Source organism: Sinocyclocheilus rhinocerous, unplaced genomic scaffold (assembly GCF_001515625.1).
Source record: "Sinocyclocheilus rhinocerous isolate Xijiao unplaced genomic scaffold, SAMN03320098_v1.1 scaffold677, whole genome shotgun sequence".
Taxonomy (NCBI): domain Eukaryota; kingdom Metazoa; phylum Chordata; class Actinopteri; order Cypriniformes; family Cyprinidae; genus Sinocyclocheilus; species Sinocyclocheilus rhinocerous.
Window position 1 is genome coordinate 2,591,714 of NW_015633185.1, and position 19,361 is coordinate 2,611,074.

General features: G+C 35.3%; 4 protein-coding genes across 4 annotated transcripts in view; 3 read left to right on the forward strand and 1 right to left on the reverse strand.

Annotated features, from left to right (window-relative positions):
• Positions 1 to 641: 641 nt before the first annotated feature.
• On the reverse strand, positions 642 to 4,211 carry mtg1 (mitochondrial ribosome-associated GTPase 1). Its single transcript, XM_016556908.1, has 11 exons — positions 3,898 to 4,211; positions 3,575 to 3,639; positions 3,376 to 3,480; positions 3,154 to 3,240; positions 2,976 to 3,032; positions 2,812 to 2,902; positions 2,649 to 2,710; positions 2,462 to 2,558; positions 2,282 to 2,363; positions 2,036 to 2,148; positions 642 to 1,883 (listed from the first exon to the last, which is right to left on the reverse strand). Exons 1-11 carry the CDS (start codon positions 3,998 to 4,000, stop codon positions 1,786 to 1,788), a joined length of 960 nt encoding a protein of 319 aa, XP_016412394.1. The 5' UTR covers positions 4,001 to 4,211; the 3' UTR covers positions 642 to 1,785.
• Positions 4,212 to 5,513: 1,302 nt separating this feature from the next.
• On the forward strand, positions 5,514 to 9,558 carry LOC107743581 (elongation of very long chain fatty acids protein 6-like). The gene is made up of 4 exons (XM_016556913.1): positions 5,514 to 5,763; positions 5,874 to 6,005; positions 7,332 to 7,483; positions 7,833 to 9,558. Exons 1-4 carry the CDS (start codon positions 5,669 to 5,671, stop codon positions 8,261 to 8,263), a joined length of 810 nt encoding a protein of 269 aa, XP_016412399.1. The 5' UTR covers positions 5,514 to 5,668; the 3' UTR covers positions 8,264 to 9,558.
• LOC107743579 (tetraspanin-14-like) overlaps positions 6,448 to 19,361 on the forward strand; it is a 27,055-nt gene continuing 14,141 nt past the window's right edge. Inside the window, exons 1-2 of the mRNA XM_016556910.1 lie at positions 6,448 to 6,458; positions 13,824 to 13,828. The gene's annotated coding sequence lies outside the window, so the exon portion shown is untranslated. The remainder of the gene's footprint in view (positions 6,459 to 13,823; positions 13,829 to 19,361) is intronic.
• LOC107743578 (paired box protein Pax-6-like) lies at positions 13,364 to 15,383 on the forward strand. The gene is made up of 3 exons (XM_016556909.1): positions 13,364 to 13,385; positions 13,685 to 13,869; positions 14,622 to 15,383. Exons 1-3 carry the CDS (start codon positions 13,364 to 13,366, stop codon positions 15,381 to 15,383), a joined length of 969 nt encoding a protein of 322 aa, XP_016412395.1.

The window sequence follows — 19,361 nt, forward strand, 5'->3', positions numbered from 1 at the left end:
GAGGGCGTGAAAAAAAAAAAAAAAAAAAAGATTCTGATGTTGGTTGAGAACCACTGATAATGTTGTACATTTTAAGTGTGACTTAAAATACCTTAAAGTGTCCAAATACAATTAGGAACCACTGTTATAATCAGGTAAAATAAGTAGATACAAATAAGTTTAGAGAAGCTATTACACTTATTCTGAGGGTTTTTCTTTTCTGAATCATCTCCATGCTTTTCTTCCATTCCCAGTGTGATCCAGAATGAACAGGGCTGTTGCCACCTGCTGGATATTTCTCCTGCTTTCAGCATTTCTGTGCGATCAGGTGATATCCAAAGGTGGCAGGGGAGGAGCCAGGGGTTCAGCACGGGGCAGCGCCCGAGGAGGCCGGACGTCCCGCACCCGAGGCTCCCCCGCTGTGCGGGTGGCAGGGGCAGCGGCGGCCGGGGCTGTGGTGGCACTGGGAGCCGGAGGATGGTACGCGTCGGCTCAGCGTCGTCCGGATGACAGCTCAGAGCGCGGAGATGATTACTACAATAACAGAACAGACTGGGAGCTCTACCTCGCCAGGACATCAAGCGCAATAGTGCACGATCCCATTACCACTAAACTTTCCACTCTGCTCTTACCAATAAACTTTGTGATGTTCTTTGCCCCTTGAGGCAGTTTAAGACAGTTCGGCACAGCTTAATAAGCTGCTTATGTATGTTACTGTGCAACACCTGTTTAATAATGTGTATTTTATTGCACAACAAAGAGGATATGAAGATAAAAGAAAGATTCAAAACCTCTCTATTTAGTTTAGTAGACATTTTAAGAATAGAATCTGAAAGGTTAGACTGCATAGTTTGCTTCAACAGGAGCATTAGTATCTATACAATGATAGACTACTTAAATTATGCTGGTTACATCATGTACTGGATGGTAAAAATACTGTGTTGTTGTGCTGCTGCACTGTTGGTGAATCGCCATTGTTCTTGAGATTTACACAAACGTGAACCTTTTTATATCAACCTCTGTCTGTTTAATAATATTTATGTGCACATTTAACTAATAATTGTACATAGATTGAAAAGATATGCTGTAACACTTTTAGAATAATAAAACTTCATTCTGTACCTGTACTTCCATTGATGTGGGTATGAAAACATCCCGTTTTTAAATTTCTACCTTAGTCATGCTTTGAACATTTGATGTATTGAAACAATTTTGTCTTTCAAGTAGAGATTTTTTGATAACCCACAAAACAATGTGAATGCAGTATGTATTAAGTGCACAAGTGTTTAAAAACTCTTTAAGAAATTATTTTTATTTTTTTTATAAAAACACTACACAAGCTCTGTTTGCCAGCTGTTAGATATATTTAACAAATTATAATTTTAGAAATCAAAGCAATTACATGCCAAATATTTTATAAAATGAATACATGTGGGGAAAAAAACAGATGGTGTAATTTTGTGAAAGTAGAAACTCAAAATGTTAGTATGATGTAGTTTAGTGCTGCCATTTGACTTTTGGTTGTAATCTTTGGTTTTCACATACAAGACACCAATGCGTATCAAATTAAACTGAATTTATTGTAGTTGCAATTGCAGTATTGAGAAATAATATTCAATGCACCTTTTCTGACAGCTACACAATAAAAACAAAGACATGCCCCAAATACCCTGTGCACCACCTTTTAATTAAAACATTAAAAGTACTAAGTGCTTCTCTTATGTGCTCAGTGTCCAGTCTTGAACATACATACAGTAAGGTCAAGCTTTCATTGCATTAGTTACAAATCAGCTATTTAAAACACTATCAGTCAAGCATAACTTTTCCAAGTTCTCCTTTCCGAAATGCTCTGATGAAATCGTAGGCTGCTGCACTGTAGTCTGGTAACTGGACGGTGATGTTGCCTAAACAGTTGATGTGTTATTGATTAAATATATTCAATGATTTATGTTTCATGAAAAAGTGAATGCTTCAACATTTGAAGAAGTTCAAGTGAGGTTGATTTTGTTTGAAATCGCTAAAATGAAAATTGAGTGGCTTGAATGAATCGACTCACCAACTCCAGTGATGGCCTTCACACGTTTGGTCTTGCCGAGGTTCACCGCTATACTCTTCAGTAAATGCTGAATATCATCACAAGGCTCTCCAAGATTGTACTTTTCAATGTAACTATAGAAGAAATTGTCACAATCATTATTGATTACTCTACCGTACATTCTGCTTTCTAAAACAAACAGCAAATGATTGTTGCTGCTTGTAGATTTTCCAAAAAAATCACTTAGAATTATGTTACAAAACCTACCTAAATCTTTCCAGTCTGTTCAGTGAAAAAAGCAGATAATCTGCAATGACATCCTCACCAACTAAATGGTCCAAAATGGTACCTGTTTGAAAAGGAGACACCGTCATCACCTTACAATAATAACATGATAACAACTAAACATTAAGATTTGATTCATTTCTCTGCGTTTTTTGGACTTACCACATAAAGCAAGTTTCATTCCTGTCTCTATGTTCTCTATTCTAGGTGGCAGGACTCCTGGGGTGTCCAGTAAATGAATTATGGGTCTCTCACAGACCTAGTAAAACAAAATTTCATTTAACGTGTGTGAATGTGTGTGAACACATCAACCCAAGAATTGAATCCACCAAATGATTATAAAAGATACCTGAATTTTGGTCAGGACAGCTTTTGTAATTCCTGGTTCACCTCCTACTTTTGAAGCTTTGCCTGACAGCAATAAAAGTATCCCATGTTTAAGCCTTCTGTCTGTTTGTTAAAATTTAGTGACTGCAACAAGAAAGGTATTTTGCAAAGCATAAAATAAATACCTTTTTTCAAATATGTTCTCCTTACTGCATTAATCAGTGATGATTTCCCCACATTTGGCACACCAATGACCATCAGACAGTAACTTCTGTCCTACACATAGACGAATAAGAAATTCAGAAAACTTTATAGTACAATGTAAGCTATTGAAATAATTGAAACCCACCTCTTCTCTGTGAAAACGTGACCCACTTTCTACCAATTCTGTCACAAGAGGAACAATCTAGAACATCAGACAGTGAAAGACACAATGTTTAAAACTATAAGGTGCTAGGTTTTCCAGTCTTTTATTTAGAAATAGCTTTAATTTAGAAATATCTGATGTAACGTCTGACACTGCTCACCTTTTTTACGTTCTCATCTTGTTGTCTTAAACAGTCTGTAAACAAAACATTCCTCACACCTTCTCTGTCAAGCTGCTTCAGAATACTCTGGTGAAATAAAAAAATTAAAAAAACCTGTTAAATCCTGTTTTTATTAGAACATTATTTAAGTACTTTCCGTTTTTGCATTTACTAAGACAGTTTACATTTAAAACAATAATGAAATGCATAAGATTATAAGACCTGCTTTTTTGACGTGTCTGCCAGATCCATCTTGTTCAGTACAAGTATGTGTGGCCGGACATCAAGGCTCTCTTGAAATGAAGGATTTCTTCCAGAAAAGGGTATGTTGGCCAGTTAAAGAAGGTCTTAGAAAAATACTGAGGTTTAATCATTCAAAATGTACTTTCTCTGCAAAACAAACAAACAAAAAAAAGGATATTCTAGCATCATGGATCTCTATAATGCAATCAACCTTCCTTAGACTGGCTCTCATCTGCTTGAGTCCTAACAAGAGAAATCACAATGGTGAGCATGTTTCTGTAGGACAAAATCAGCTTTGAATCTCAGATTCTGAGGCACATGAGAATAGATTTAGACACCAACAGTACATGTTTCTATCTGATTGGCTCAAATAAGATAAATAACGAATGAATGCTGAATGATTAAAAAGCACTTGTTCTAGATGTTAACTCAATTAAACATTTAGGGTCCCCGTAACACTAAATTATACAGATTTAATGGTTTTCAGTGTATGTAACGCACCTTTAGCCATATGTCCAGGGAACCAATGCGCCACCTCTCGTTCACCAAAGTCAAACACTTTCCTAAACTTGGCAGCACTGAGTAAAGAATTATAAATCCTCATCGTAGCCGCTCGGTCAGTCTGAATACAGAATGAATTTGCTAAATAAAGACCGCTACTTGCTAACAAAATCGTATAAACTAAAGGGCTCCTAAAGATTTCAACAATGTTGAAACAATGTAGCAAATCTCACTCTCCTACAGAGGCCATTCTTCTTCTGTGCTATGACTGTACAGAAAGAAACGCAATCATCGCCACCTACAGGATTGGCAGGGGAACCACAGAGCGCCCTGACAGCTGAGAGAAGAAAGTATAATAGCAAGTATAATATTTTGAAAAGCTCCATAACAGTTTAATCTCAGTATTAACGTTTTTGTAAGTTTTAATCTTGTGATTAAAATATCTAAAACTGGGAGGATGAATTAGCTTAAACCATTGGCCAAATTATAGCCTATGTAGCCTACTGAAACGCTAATTCTGTAATTTCTCTAACTACGCTGATAATGTAATCTTTCATTTAAAAAGTATTAATAAAGCGTGTGTTACAGCAAGTCTTGTAGTGTAAATCTGATTCCAGTTACCCTTCATTTTGGGTCTCTTGAGTGCTACTGATCGCTACAACAGTATAGCACTAGCGCCCTCGCGTGCATGGACTTGAGAAATATAAACAGACATTTGGTATGTATTCTCTCCATGTTATTATGTTATATTATTATTACATGTTGGAATTCGAAATTTAAGAAAATAATTTCAGTTAACTAGAATATATTTGAACTGGAAAGGCAGGAATTCGAGTGTAGCCTACTGAATAGCAATTCAAAGGCCAAAAGCGAAATTCACACAAACGTTTTGCGAACAATCCTAAATAATGATATCGTTCATCTTGTCTATTTTGCTTGTTGATTCACTGATTAGTGACTCCCCCCCCCCAAATTATACATAATTAATCTAAAGTCAGTTCACTCAAAACAATTAACATAGGCCTATCCATGAAAATAGGCCTATTTTAACATTGATAGAGGATCAATATATTTTTGATGACTTCAGATTTATTTATTTTAGGCCTAACGTTACATATTAAAAAAATCATATAAATATCATACATAATTAGAGCATTCTGATTAAGTTCAACTTCATGGTCCATGAAATGAAAATAATAAATTAATATGTAAAAAATGATCATTGTAGGCTATTATTTAGGTTTTTATACATTTTATAATTTTCATAAAATATGGTATAAAAATGAATGGAATTAGAAATCAGGAATTAGAAATGTGTTATTAAAGTTATTAACCTGGCTACAAGTGAGAATATTCGGCATCGCCATTATTTGCATACTGAATTGTAATTGGTCTTTATCCCAGCTCTGGTTTACATGGCTTAAAAAATGAAAGAGTCTCAATCAGCTTCTTCCTCGCTCTTTGTTTGTATACAACTATTCAAACTGCCATTTTAACATAAAGACTGCTGTTTGTCTGCATTGCAAAAACTGGTATTCCAATCAGGAAATACAAAACCAGCCTTTGGCTGAGAGTCCCTCCCTAAACTTCACTATAAACTCGGAACTCCACCCTGATTACATACGACAGGTGGGTGCACAGGTGTGTGTTTGAGGTAGACTAGTCAACTGGTGCCGAGCGGACAGCAACCAGAACGGACAGTAACCAGCAACCTTTTTTTTACTGAATTGTCTTCACTTTTATATCGCAGTTTGTTGTAGGAGACTCAAAAATGAATGCGACTGAATTTCAGCTGTCTCTGATTGAGTATGATTTCGAGCGTCACTTTGATGAGAGGTTTGCTATTGAGTGGATGCAGGACAACTGGTAAGAATTGTATTTGATTTAATTAGAAATTGATTTGTATTAATACACCTGCCACCAGTGCTTGGAAGTCCAGTATAATAAGTTTTCTGGTGTTATGTTTTGTCTTTTAGGAAAAAGTCTTTTTTGTTTGGTGCTGTGTATGTAGTGCTGGTGTTTGGTGGGCAGCACTTCATGAAGGAAAGACAAAGACTTGACCTACGTAGATTGTTAATGCTGTGGTCCCTCAGTTTGGCCATCTTTAGGTAAGTAAAATCTAGTGTTCAGTTTATAGAGCATCAGAGTCACCCACTTAAGGTTCTTTTATTTGTAAACACAAACATTTACGCCATAAATGGGGGACGTTGTATAGACTTCTTTGTATAGTTATAAATACTATGACCTAACTCGAACAGAAAACAGCATTTTTAACCTTTTATTTACTTTTTATACAGTTTAACACATGAAGATGCTCACAAAAGGAGGTTTTGTCAGATTTAGCCGACTTCTGGATAAAAATGTGTTGCCCCAGATATGGTTATGCATAAGGGTTATAGTTACCTAAAACAATAAAAAAAACAACATTTTTATTACTTAAAATAAAAGTTAAATCAGATAAAATATATAAGAACATTAAGCGGCATTTCTCTTTTTCATTAGTTTAACTTGATGTACTACAATAACTACATAAAAATTAATAAAACTATAGACATGAAAAAGTGGGGAAAAAAACACAACAAAATTACTAAAACTAACTAAAATTGAAATGAAAGGGGTAATACAAAAATTAAAACTAATTCAAAATATTTAAAAACTATAATAGTATCTCAATACTAAATTTTCTCTTAATGAGACTGACTGACCGACTTATATTTTCCATACGGTTACAATACTTAAAAATGGAAAACAAGTTCATGATAGAAGTGGCATATTGAAGATCTAAATGACTTACTAATTCTTATGATGCTCCTTTGCATCTTGTGGTGTCATGGAGGTTTCACACCACCTTGTAGTTTTACTTTGCTGTTGGATATTAGATTACATAACTTATGGTTGTACCAATAGGAAACAATATGTATTGTTAACTGCAAAAATGATGTTTGAAACGTGAGCATGCCAAAATGCGTGCCAATGACATGTTTGTGAGATTTACCACTTCATGTGGTTATTAAATCTTCGGTGGCTATTGTTTCAAGTTGGTTTTGGTTCCATTTGGGTGGGGGAAGGTGTTTTAGTCCCATCTCAAAAGAGGACAGAGATGACCGCAAGCACAAAGTAACTGTTTGCATGCTTGTAAAAAGAACAATGGAATATCGTGATTGGATGGCAGCAGTGACCTCTGATCACATGCTCTTTAGATCTCCCACGGCAACTGGACTTTCAGCACTTAATGTTTTGATATTGATTTGTTTAACACAGAAACTGCCAGCTAACATGGCAGTGTTTCTGTCTAACATGCCCAACACACGGCTTTTTTTTTTTTTCCACCCCCAAAGTTCACTAGAGGCCTGAATTGTTTATCATGAATTTGATGAAGTTTTACAGCCATTACAGACCATATTCATATACAAATCATGCCTTTTCTCTTTCAGTATCATTGGAGCAGTGAGAACTGGGTGCTTCATGTTGTACATGCTCAGAACCAGTGGCTTTAAGCAGTCTGTTTGTGATCAGAGCTTCTACTATGGGCCGATAAGCAAGTTCTGGGCTTGTGCCTTTGTGCTGAGCAAGGCCCCAGAGCTAGGTGAGCCTTTTCTTATTCATTTATTTTGGGATAAATCACCATAAATGACCATTGTGTCATTTACTCACCCTCATGTTGTTCCAAACCTGTATGACATTCTTTTGTGTAACAAAAAGGAAGATATTTTGAAAGTTATAATGAAAGTCAGTGGGGTTCAAAACAACGCTGAACCTGACTTTTATTGTAAGGACCAAAAAAAAAACCTAAAAAAAAACAACCATTGACCCATTTTTGTTGCTAAATGTTGACCATTTTCATTTTTAGGTTCATTATGTCTTTGTTTGTAATTTTGCCAAATAATTTTGAACATGTATTCTAACCCTTTTTGCACACATCCTCACTTTATCAGGGGACACCATGTTCATCGTCTTGCGCAAGCAGCGGCTGATCTTCCTGCACTGGTATCATCACATTACCGTGCTGGTGTACTCCTGGTATTCCTACAAAGACCAGGTCGCCGGTGGTGGCTGGTTCATGACCATGAATTACACCGTGCACGCGCTCATGTACAGCTACTACACTGCTCGAGCTGCTGGAGTCCGTGTGCCAAAACCCTGCGCCATCATCATCACTTCCTCTCAGATTGCTCAGATGGCCATGGGGCTGGCAGTAAGTGCACTAGTGTACCAATGGATGCAGGATGGGGATTGCCATTCTTACATAGATAACATAGTGTGGTCTTCACTCATGTATCTCAGCTATCTGCTCCTCTTCTCTTCTTTCTTTTATCAGTCTTACATGAAGGGTTCAAAACAAGCCACAAGCATAAAAAATGAGTGATACACAGCCCTGAGGTTTGAATACGAGATTTTATTTCTGATGGTTTACCTTGTTAAAATGCATATGATTTATTTCATAAGGTGAACAATGAAGATGTGTGTGTGTGTGTGTGTATATATATTTATATTTTAAACAACAGCCAGACAGTAATGGCTATGTCTCGTGCTGTTTCAGGGCTGTTATCTGTTCATTATTTTCTAGTTGGTATTAGCTGAGCAAAGCGCATCAAATACAACTCTTGTTTTTGCTGTTGAGAACTTAAATGGTTTTGAAGAACTTCCAGGCATTTTTGGAGGGTGATTTAAATCCTATGGGTCCTCTGACGCCCCCCCCAGTCTTACAGGCCACGGTTTCTAATTTTCGAAAGTCCATGTTTGTTTACTCTTTGGAGACTTGATAACATGGCCTGAACCCAGCTGAAACATATGGTGTATGTTGAAGCATGTGCCAAGATCCTTGTAATCTGTGCTCCTAGTCAAAGAACAAGTGAGCAATTTGTCAAAAGATTCCTAATGTAAATGTACAACTTCACATGTTTCATTTGGCCACCTTTTCTAAATTTCATCCATGCTTCCCTGGGTGTGTAGGATGCATACTAGTTCAGTGTGTCCACCTCATGATGTCACAGAAACTTGAATTATCTGTGCTGACTGGTTGGACAGGTTCCCAGGCATTTAAATTGGGCATTTTTAGCTGGATTTCTCTGAAAGGACGACACCCATGTTCTCGCTCTCATTCTGTGCATGTTTCTGTCATGAGTTCACTGCAGCTCTTATTCACTGAAGTTACAGTATGTAAAACCAGCTGAAGAACGATTGATATTAGACTCCTTCACGTTTGAATAACACATGGGAAGAGTCAGTATGAAATGGCTCTTTCCTGGTTTTGTGGCTGTACTAATTACTGAGTTTGTGCTTCACAGAACCGTTAACCGTCCCTATAATGGTGTTTGTTACTTGAGTCATTAAAATGCACAGTTGTATTTATATATTTATCTTGTATATCACAGTCACATTTGGGACAATTATTAATGGTTGTGGGGGTATTTATTTTTCCACTGAAACTACAATAAGGTTTCCATCTAAATGGTCTTTTAAAAGATATTGTATTATGTGATAGTAGAGGACAATCCTTTGAGAATATTCAGTGGAATTATGTGCTCTAACATAGTATCATCTGAAATGTTGCTGCTACTGTCCAAGGTTATTTTTTTTTCTGTCCTCTGGTCTCTCCTGTCTGTTCCGGTTCAAGACTGTGAAAGAATTGTCTACATTGTGTATTTCTGTTTAAAGGACGTTTTGATTGTTAAAAATATTTTATGACTTTGTCTTAAAATATGTTGGAGATGGCAGCCATATAATAACTTTGTTGTATTAGGAACAGCAAAGTTGAATGTAGTGGCACTAGCCTACATTACAAGGCATAGTTTACTACTTCTGTATTTTAAGAAAAGGAGAATAATGTAATAAAGGTGCCGAATGTAAATATTTATCTTTCCTGCCTGATCATCTGTACAGGTTCTTAGCTGATATGAAGTAATTATGATTGTGTATATATATATTTTTGTCATTAAATAAAACTGTTTCTGTAATTTTGTGTGTGTATCATATTCTGTTCAACTTTTCATAGACCGATGTTAGCTGACCGGTTTTCTGAGCTAAGCTGGCATATTTTATGCATTAACGCATACATACTTTAGTTGTTATGAGGAAGTTCACATATTTCCAGATCTGTGATAGATGTAAACCTAGACTATGTTGATGTTGTTTCTTTTCTTTCAATCTTTGAGTTTTTTTCCTTTGGTAGAAGATATAGCTGCTGTAGTTGGATATGATGCGGAAGCCTCTTCAGAAATGATTTATTACATTCTTTAGACTCTGAGGTTTTAATATTCAATAACTGTAGTGACAAAAACCCTCTCTGTAAATATTCTGGGCCCATTTTTCCACTAGCAGACCAAAATGTGGTTAGGCACTTAACAGCCGTATTTTGACCCCAGTATTTTTCATGACTAGCCAGTCAGTAACTGGCCATTTAGGTGACAGTTCTCATCGCCCTGCTGGAACCGTAATGATTTGCTCGAGGGTACAGCAGCGGAGATGCTGTTAAATTGAGATCCTATTAATTCTTCAGTGCCTGGTTCTTCCCTAACACATGATAGGTGAATTACAAGGGTGTAGAAGCATCTAACCCTGATTAAAAGCCTAAAACCGACTTTTCTTAAAAACGTATCCCTCAATTCTGAGTGGTTGATTGGAATGTTGTTCCAGGATCAACAAGGTTGGTGAAATCACGGAGTTCTGCAGTGATAGTGTATTTTGGAGACCAACCAGGACGTTAGCTTTACCCTGGTTCCCTTGACAGAAACCCTAGTTTTTCATGGATTTGGGATTAGGCTATTGCAGAAAATAAGCTCTGTGACCAACCAAAGTTTATGATTCTTTCACGCTTTGTTCATTATGACAATATACACAAATGAACACATCTTTTATGAGTATTTTGAAGCCTAAATACAATAATCAGAAGTAAAAAGCTATAGGCTATACATGATCTACATCACAGTTGCATGACTTCAAGGTCACCAACATTAGCCTATAAAAGCTTATAATACCCAAGGGGGGATCACTGATGTATTTTATGTCTTAGAATAAATCATGAAAATATCTTGAGCTTGTTTTTAACCACAGACCTTATTTCAGGCATTTGACCAAAAACCTTTAAAAAGCCAATGACTTAAGGACGATGGAACCGGAAGTGCTAAAACTCGTGTCCATGTTTTGGACTATAAAAACACGCTATCCCTGCAGTACTCTATGGACTCAATATACACGTTCACTTTAGTTATTTAGGCTTTTTAGTTACATCACAGGTACATTTTTTATTTTTCGAGAGACATCCTCCTTTTACAAGTAAAAAGTCAGCAATTATTTTATTCATTTAAATCAATTGCTATAAACTGCAGTGAAAATGTCATCTGTAATGTTTGAATGCATCTGATTTTAGAACTGCGTATGACTGAAAAATCGTGCCACAGTGTTAATGCTATTAAAGCTCAATACTACCACCTAGAGTTTATATAAGGTTTATTATATAATTTCAAATATGGAAATAAAGAAACAGGAGGAAAAAGAAAGTTACTCTTTATATATACACACTTTTATTAAAATAAAGGTTCCAAAAGAGTGTCTGAGCAGCAATACCATAGAAGAACCATTTTGTGCGAATAATATTTAAATAATCGGAAGACGATTTTTCCACTATAAAGAACATTTTGTACAATGGAAGGATTCCATGAATGTCAAAGGTTCTTTATGGAACCATAAATGCCAATTAAAAACCTTTTAACAGTGTATATATATACAAAAGTTGCCAAGTAATTATACACAAAACAAATAAACGAAAACTTTGCACACTTATCTTAAAATAAAATAAGTTGATTGGATTTAGACTGCAGCAGAATGCAGTATCAGCTAAGAGGGTGTGTTTGATTAATGGGGGGATGTAATGCTCTACTTTTCTGATAAAGGAAAAAACAACAACTGCAGAAAACGTCAATGATAAATTCAATGCAGTCTTGCCAAACTATTTAACAAAAACTTTGAGATTCTACATCTTTTACATAAAAAATTAATCCAGGAACCATTATTAAATAATCTACGAATACAAAAAAGATAAGACGAACCTGGACTTCATCAAAAGCAGTCCAAACATCACTTAACATCACTATTAAATTTCGTATTGGGCTGAAAGGTCCTTTTGTGATTATAGGGTTCAGTTTGCTTTAGTCTGGCTTAATGCAACAGCACATCTAAACAGCTCATCTGCATTGACAAGCTTGGCAGCCACCTTGACTTTGAAATGACTGTTATCCCCTCTGGATCCTCTGGAGCAGAGAGAGGGAGTGACAATACTCACACATGCAAACTGTCCTATTAATCATTCCACAAATCGCTCTACTTGTTTTCCTTGCCTTCCAAACATGTTTCTTTTATGTTCCTTTTGAAAAGAGATCAGGCGACACAAAGAGATATCCATTCCCAGCCTTTTGCTTGAACTTAGGTTAAGCATGTTGTTAATGTCGTTGTTAGTTAATATTTTATAGAGTCTATTGTTTTATTGATTACAATGCTTTAACGGAGAGCAATTACAGGAAAAGACACCATCCATTTACACACTTTTCCAATAAGTGTAATTCTATACAATATGTTTTGATTAACATGCCAAAACAATCCTTCTGCGTTAACATACAGTCTGTTTATTTTTAGCTTAAGTATATAAAAATATTAAATAAAATATAAAGATAGTTTTAAAACAAGCAAATTAACATTTCATTCCATTATCAAATTATTTTTAGCATTTGATATTTTTGATCACTTACATTATAAAAATATCATAATTATAAAGTTGAAGACTTTAATACTTGTTATGTATGAACAATATAAATATATGATTCATATTATGTTTAAAATGGCAAATGCAAATCAATCCAACCAAACTAAAATAAATACACTGTAAAATATGATATGATGATGTGATATGAAATGATGAGAGATATGATGGCAATTTATGTTCAGTTTAAACTTTTTTCATAAGTTATATGAAATTCAGCTTGATTTTTAAGTTGTACAACCAAGTTGAGTATACTTAAAAATGTAAGGCAGCAACTGAACTTTTAAGTTTTTAAGTTGAAATGGGTAGAATTTGTTTTTTTTTTTACAGTGAGATAAAGCAGGTTGGTAACTAATGAAACTTCTCTCAAGGTTTTTGAAAAGAAAGCTTTTAAAGTTCTATAGTGCTTAGAAAGACAAAAATATTACTTTTTTGACAAAGATGTTTTTAAATGCTTAATGTCTTGGGCTGGCCTTCAAAGTATGTCCTCATGTCATTCCCATTTCATACATAATAAGCACTTCTAAATGGGGGAGGTGGGGTGAAAGGGGGGTCATGGGATAGGGACTAGAGGGCACAGGTATAAAAAGGAGCTATAGAGAGGTCAGAAATCATATCCCTCAGGAGCATCAAGCACGACAGACCTTCACTGGCAGCCTGAGAGTCCTATAACCCCTTTGGCCTCCAGGATTCCTTCAGTAAAGACGCAACATGTGGAAAGACAATAGTATTGGTAAGCGTTACTGAATGGTGAAAATTTTGTTTTATATGTTTTAGTATGCAAGATCTCATAAGAAAAAGGTTGTTTTTCCAAGCTTCTCCATCTCAAACCAAACATCAGGCACTGTTACAGTTATTATTATTGTGGAGAAGTATTCATACATCGGATTGATGTTGTGTTTCTAATGTATATTAAGTTTGTGCAGTTTAGTTTGCACTAACTGAAAGATGACAATTATGAGAACATTATTAACAAAGTTATGATAACATAATTATGTTTAGCTTCACATTCATGTTTATCTTCTTTTTCAGATGCATCTGCTAAAATATCTGGAGGCAGTACTGTATCAAGAAGTGCAAGTCGCAGGAAAAGAACAAGTTTCTCAAAGGAACATGTTGAGCTTCTTCGTGCTACATTTGAGACAGACCCTTACCCAGGAATCAGCCTCAGAGAGAGTCTCTCCCAAACTACAGGACTGCCAGAGTCTCGCATACAGGTGGGCTGTGTTACCTATAAAAACACACTCAACTGACTGGAATTTAAAGGGATATTTCACCAAAAAATGTAATTCTGTCATCATTTACTCATCCTCATGTTGTTCCAAACCTGTATGACATAAATGAACATAAAAGAACATATTTAAAAAAATGTTTAAAGTATTTTTATCCATATAATGAAAGTCAGTGGTGTCTAAAACAACGTTGGACGCTGTTAGCTTTCATTATGCAGAGGATAATTTTTTTAATGTTTCCTTTTGTGTTCCACAGATGAAATAAATTCATACAGGTTTGAAACATAACAGTATTTTTTGTTTAATTTTTTTATTAACTATGTAAATAAGGAAACAACTCCTCTTTCTCCTTGTTTGTGTCTCTTATGCATTTACAAAATCAGCAGATACACATACAGGTAAAATGATATGCTAATAAGGCCTTATGTGAAAACATACTGTTTGCTGTCACTGATACCACTGTCAATATCTGAGATGTTGTAAGCGTCTTTGTGTTTATCTGCTGTTTAGTTTAGAAACTGTACAGCCTGTAAACAATAGACATACCAGTCACAGATAACCATCCTGACTAAATGCCACCGTAGCTGGATGTCATCTCACAATGATTAACCTGAATCTTTTGACAGGGAAGCTCTTATCTGAATGGACTAGATGGTTGAGTATAATCTATCAACTGTATTCTTATGAGTACTGTATGAACTGTATTCTCTTTATCTTGATGTCTCTGCTCACAATAGGTATGGTTCCAGAATAGGAGGGCTCGCACGCTGAAATGCAAGGGTGGAAAGACGTCGTTGTGGCAATCTGAATCACCATACAGTGCAATGCAGAATTCGCCAGTTCAGCTACACTCTTCTAACAGCAACAACAGTGAGTCTGGTGCAGTTTCTGGGTCTTTATGCACTCCACCACCTGCGTACCCTGATCATATTAAGGAAGAAATGGAAAGGGATGGACTTTATGGATGTGACACTCCATCTTCCATGTCTGTCGGTGATGATTCCGGCTACTGCACCCCTTCATACGGACACCATCAGCCCAGAGCCATGAACGCTCACTGCAGCCCATCTCTACTAAGCCCAGAGCATCAGATGCCTCCTAACTGGGCTGCGAGGTATGACAGGAGGTCATCTATGAGCTCCATGTGGAGTCCATATCATCTTGATGCCTATGGCTGCAATCCCAGCTCCATCCATGGCTTCTTTTACTCTCCATCTGAAAAACACAACAGCCTTCAGCCGCTGACCCCTGTTACACCAGACGTGGGCTGCTGGGAGGGTGGTTTGGAGGACACTCCTCCAGCTTCCAGCTCTTTCTGTGTAGACAACCCAGAAGTTCAGAGGATGGAGGGCCAACAGGAAAGCGGGATTCATCATGGGCCTCTGCCTGAGCTGCCAGCCTTGTCCATACAGGAGATCCTGGGAGAGCTGCAAGGAGACTGGTGGCAGAGTGAAGGACTAAATAGTCACTCGTCTGAGGACAACCATGTGTATGGCTGAATTTTACTGTGTGTAATCTATTTATGAATATTTATTCAATGTATGTGTATTGACTAAGGACATGGCTAAACAATAATTTATTATTTATCTGATCTGAAAGTAACAACATGAAAGATTTCAGATGTTTTCAGATTAATGAGCTTCGATCTTATTTATCTTCATTGTTGTTATTTATTTAATGATCATTGTAAAAGTATAATCATGCGGCTGTGTGCATATTGTTTACAGACATCTTTACTGACTTCATTTAATTGCTGCACTTGCATTTAACTAAAATGTTTTCTCTATATGTTCAAATGTCAGAATTTTGTGCAATTTTTCTACATATGTTGCTATTGTTATTTCCGTGTTTTACTTTAATTAATGGATGACCTCCATGCCAGAAAACATTGATAATCATCAAACTAGATTCTGAGTAATGTTGTACTACACAAAGTTTCTGTCATCCATGAGGTGAAATATTTCTGCTTGATATTATTGCTTTTCTGTTCTGTATCAAATGTTTACACTACCATTCAAGAGATTGGGGTTGGTAGGATTTTTTATTTTTATTTATTGATTTGATCAAAAATACACTAAATATTATTTTTACATGTAATATTGAAATGTAAATGAAATTCAAATGTAATATTGAATTTTTATAATATTGAATTTTTGTAATCTGAATTTTCAGCATCATTACTCCAGTCTTTAGTGTCATATGATCCTTCAGAAATCATTTTAATATGCTGATTTGCTGCTCAAGAAACATTTATATTATTATCAATGTCGAAAACAACTGTGCTGCTTAATATTTTTCTGGAAGCGGTTGCACTTTTTAAAAATCATTCTTTGATGAATAGAAAGTTTAGGATTTATTTGAAATAGAAACATTTGTAGCAACATAAAAGTCAATACTATTACTTTGATCAATTTAACCCCTTCGGACCCTGTGTCCATTGAAATGGACATCACATGATTTTTTTGTTTAAACCAATAAAATTTTATGTTTTTATAATATGAGCAATGCCTGGTCACTGATTGGTCCCTGATCAACCGATCACAATGAAGATATGACTCCTAACTTAATCTGATTGAGCTACAGGCAGAATGAAATTATGATTATAATATGATTTCATTTATGCAGGGCCGTTTCTAGCCAATTTGACGCCCTAGGCGAAATCCTTTATGTCATCAAAGTGACCATAGCCTGTCAATCAACTTCTCATTGGTTTTAGTGAGAAACAGTAGAAACAGAAATATAGTGGATGTGAGATCAGTGAATACACTGCAACACACACACTCGCACCACCTCCACACACACTGATGCCTTGATGCTATAATGCACACAATCATATATTCATCAAAACAATCAGCAAAACCCATTCACATACACACAAAGACATTTATACATATACTCAGATTCACCCACTTCAACCAACAAAAAGGATCAAACAGGTTTTTTTGAGACTTCATATCATCTTACCTTTTTTCCCAACGTTCTTACTGCATTGTTCATTCTGTGTTATTTTCAAAATCTTAAACACTAGTTCAACTATAGTGCACAAGCTCTACTTATTATGTATGGTTAAAATATGGGGATTTTTTTTTTCTTCAGTCCTGGTGTCCATTATAGTGGACATGAAAAAAAATCTAATAAAAAAAATTAGTTGGCACAAATCTTGCTTTTTAGACATTTCTATATTGGAGAAGAGCAAATATCAAGTGGATAAAAAAAATGTTGTTCAGTGAAAAAATTCAGGTCTGAAGGGGTAATGTGTGCCTGCAGAATAAAATAATTAATTTCTTATAAAAAAAGAAAGAAAGAAAGAAAGATATCTTAATTGTATCAATGCTCTGTGCTTCCACCTACTGTCCTCACTGTCCTTTTCTGCCAGGATATTATCCATTCATTTTATGGACATTTCTGTTACCTTAAAACACAATGTAATGCTGTGTAAATTTCAAAATACAGGTAAAACACTTGTAAAAAATCAATACGGAAATTTCCTTCATTATAAATCAATACATTGTGCCCTATTTTTAAGTTTTTTTTTTTTACAGTGCTAATTATTCTAACACCCTGACTGTATACACATGAATGCAAAGAAAAGAACTATCATGCAAAATATGTAAATTAGAGATCCAGAAGGAGGATAATATATATGAAAAGTTTGTGTTTTTTTTATTATCATAAATTAACAATCAAACTTCATTGGATTTAGACAGCAGAATGATAGTCCGTCTCAACTATCAAAGTGGGTGTGTTTGATTAATGAGGGGTGAAATAGGCCTGTCATCCATAAAAAATGTGAGATATTAGTCTCTTCAGGCAGTCTCTTCACAGCTGTTGATAGTCACTATCACTTTTCTGATGTAAATCAGAAAGTGTGTTTGAGCAGCATACAATCTCAACACAATTTTTTCCACTCTGATTTAATAAAGAACTGGTTTCAGATTTGAGACCTTAAAAAAAAAATCAGTGTCAAAAAACATAAACTTTATTTTTGTTTAACAATAATTCTTTCATTTTAATTAATTTTTATTTGTGACTTTAATTGTATTCTACAAATGTGATATTCAGTATCACAACAGGGGTGCAGTACCCCCCCACACACACACAAAACATAGACACTCAAATGGCAAATAACATTGTACTAATGATGAAAGTGGTAATAAGAGAAAGTGTTCAAAAGATGCATAATTAACGAATAAATATTGATATCTCATCAATAGCTCTGGTGTAATACCTGCACCAGCTGCTTTTAGATTGTGAATAGTTTATTTTTTATTTACTTTTTTTATTTGTACGTGTGGGGTGTTTTTAGAAATAATAATGTAACAGGAAGAGGAGATACTGTAAGTGATTTACATAAACTGAGGAAGACCTTTGCTTGCAGCTCTTTGATCAACCAACAGGGGCGATTGATTTGAAGAAGGATGGAAACAGCACAAATGGGGATTTGTGCTGTAGAAAGGCTTGCACGATCAAGACATATTCCTTCTTTAAAAACATTCCTGTCACTTCCAGAACAAAATAAGTCATGCACTCTTAAGAAAAATGGTTCTAAACAGTACCAGAAAAGGGTTCTTCAGCTTGTAACAATAGCAGAACCCTTTTTGGTGCTAAATAGAACCCTTTTTATAGGGTTCCATAAAGAACCATGCTTTGAAAGTGCTATATAGAACCTTAATGGTGCTATAAATAACCTTTTTAATGATAGTTTATTTTCATTAATATTAGTATATTAGTATATTTATATCAGTAATATTAGTTTTATTAATATTATTTGAATAAATAATTTATTACTATTGTTTTGTTAACCCCCCTATCTGCCTGGTCTTATAATATCTTATAGCTTCTATTAAGGTTTTATCAGTAATTCAGGGGGGAAATCAGGGGGAGGGGGGATTTACAGTACATTAAAATAACAATAACAGCAGCAACAACATATTGTGTGAATCAGGTACTTTTTTATTGACGTGAAATTGTAGCAATAATGTTAGTGCTCTTAACAACAGTTGACATTGAACATGAATACATACATAAAGTAGTAAAACACAAAATAAAAACAAAAAATAGATGTGATGAAGACAAAGTTCCAGTGAAATATCTTCACAATAAAATAATAGACATTTTAAGAAAGAAATCATTTACCGGTTGAGAGTGTGTTGACAGTCTGTGTAGTTGGATGGCTGAAGTCCAAAAAAATCAGTAATTCAGGGGGGAAATCAGGGGGAGGGGGGATTTACAGTACATTAAAATAACAATAACAGCAGCAACAACATATTGTGTGAATCAGGTACTTTTTTATTGACGTGAAATTGTAGCAATAATGTTAGTGCTCTTAACAACAGTTGACATTGAACATGAATACATACATAAAGTAGTAAAACACAAAATAAAAACAAAAAATAGATGTGATGAAGACAAAGTTCCAGTGAAATATCTTCACAATCCTATATGATGCCTTTAAGTCCATCATTTTGGTGTGACTG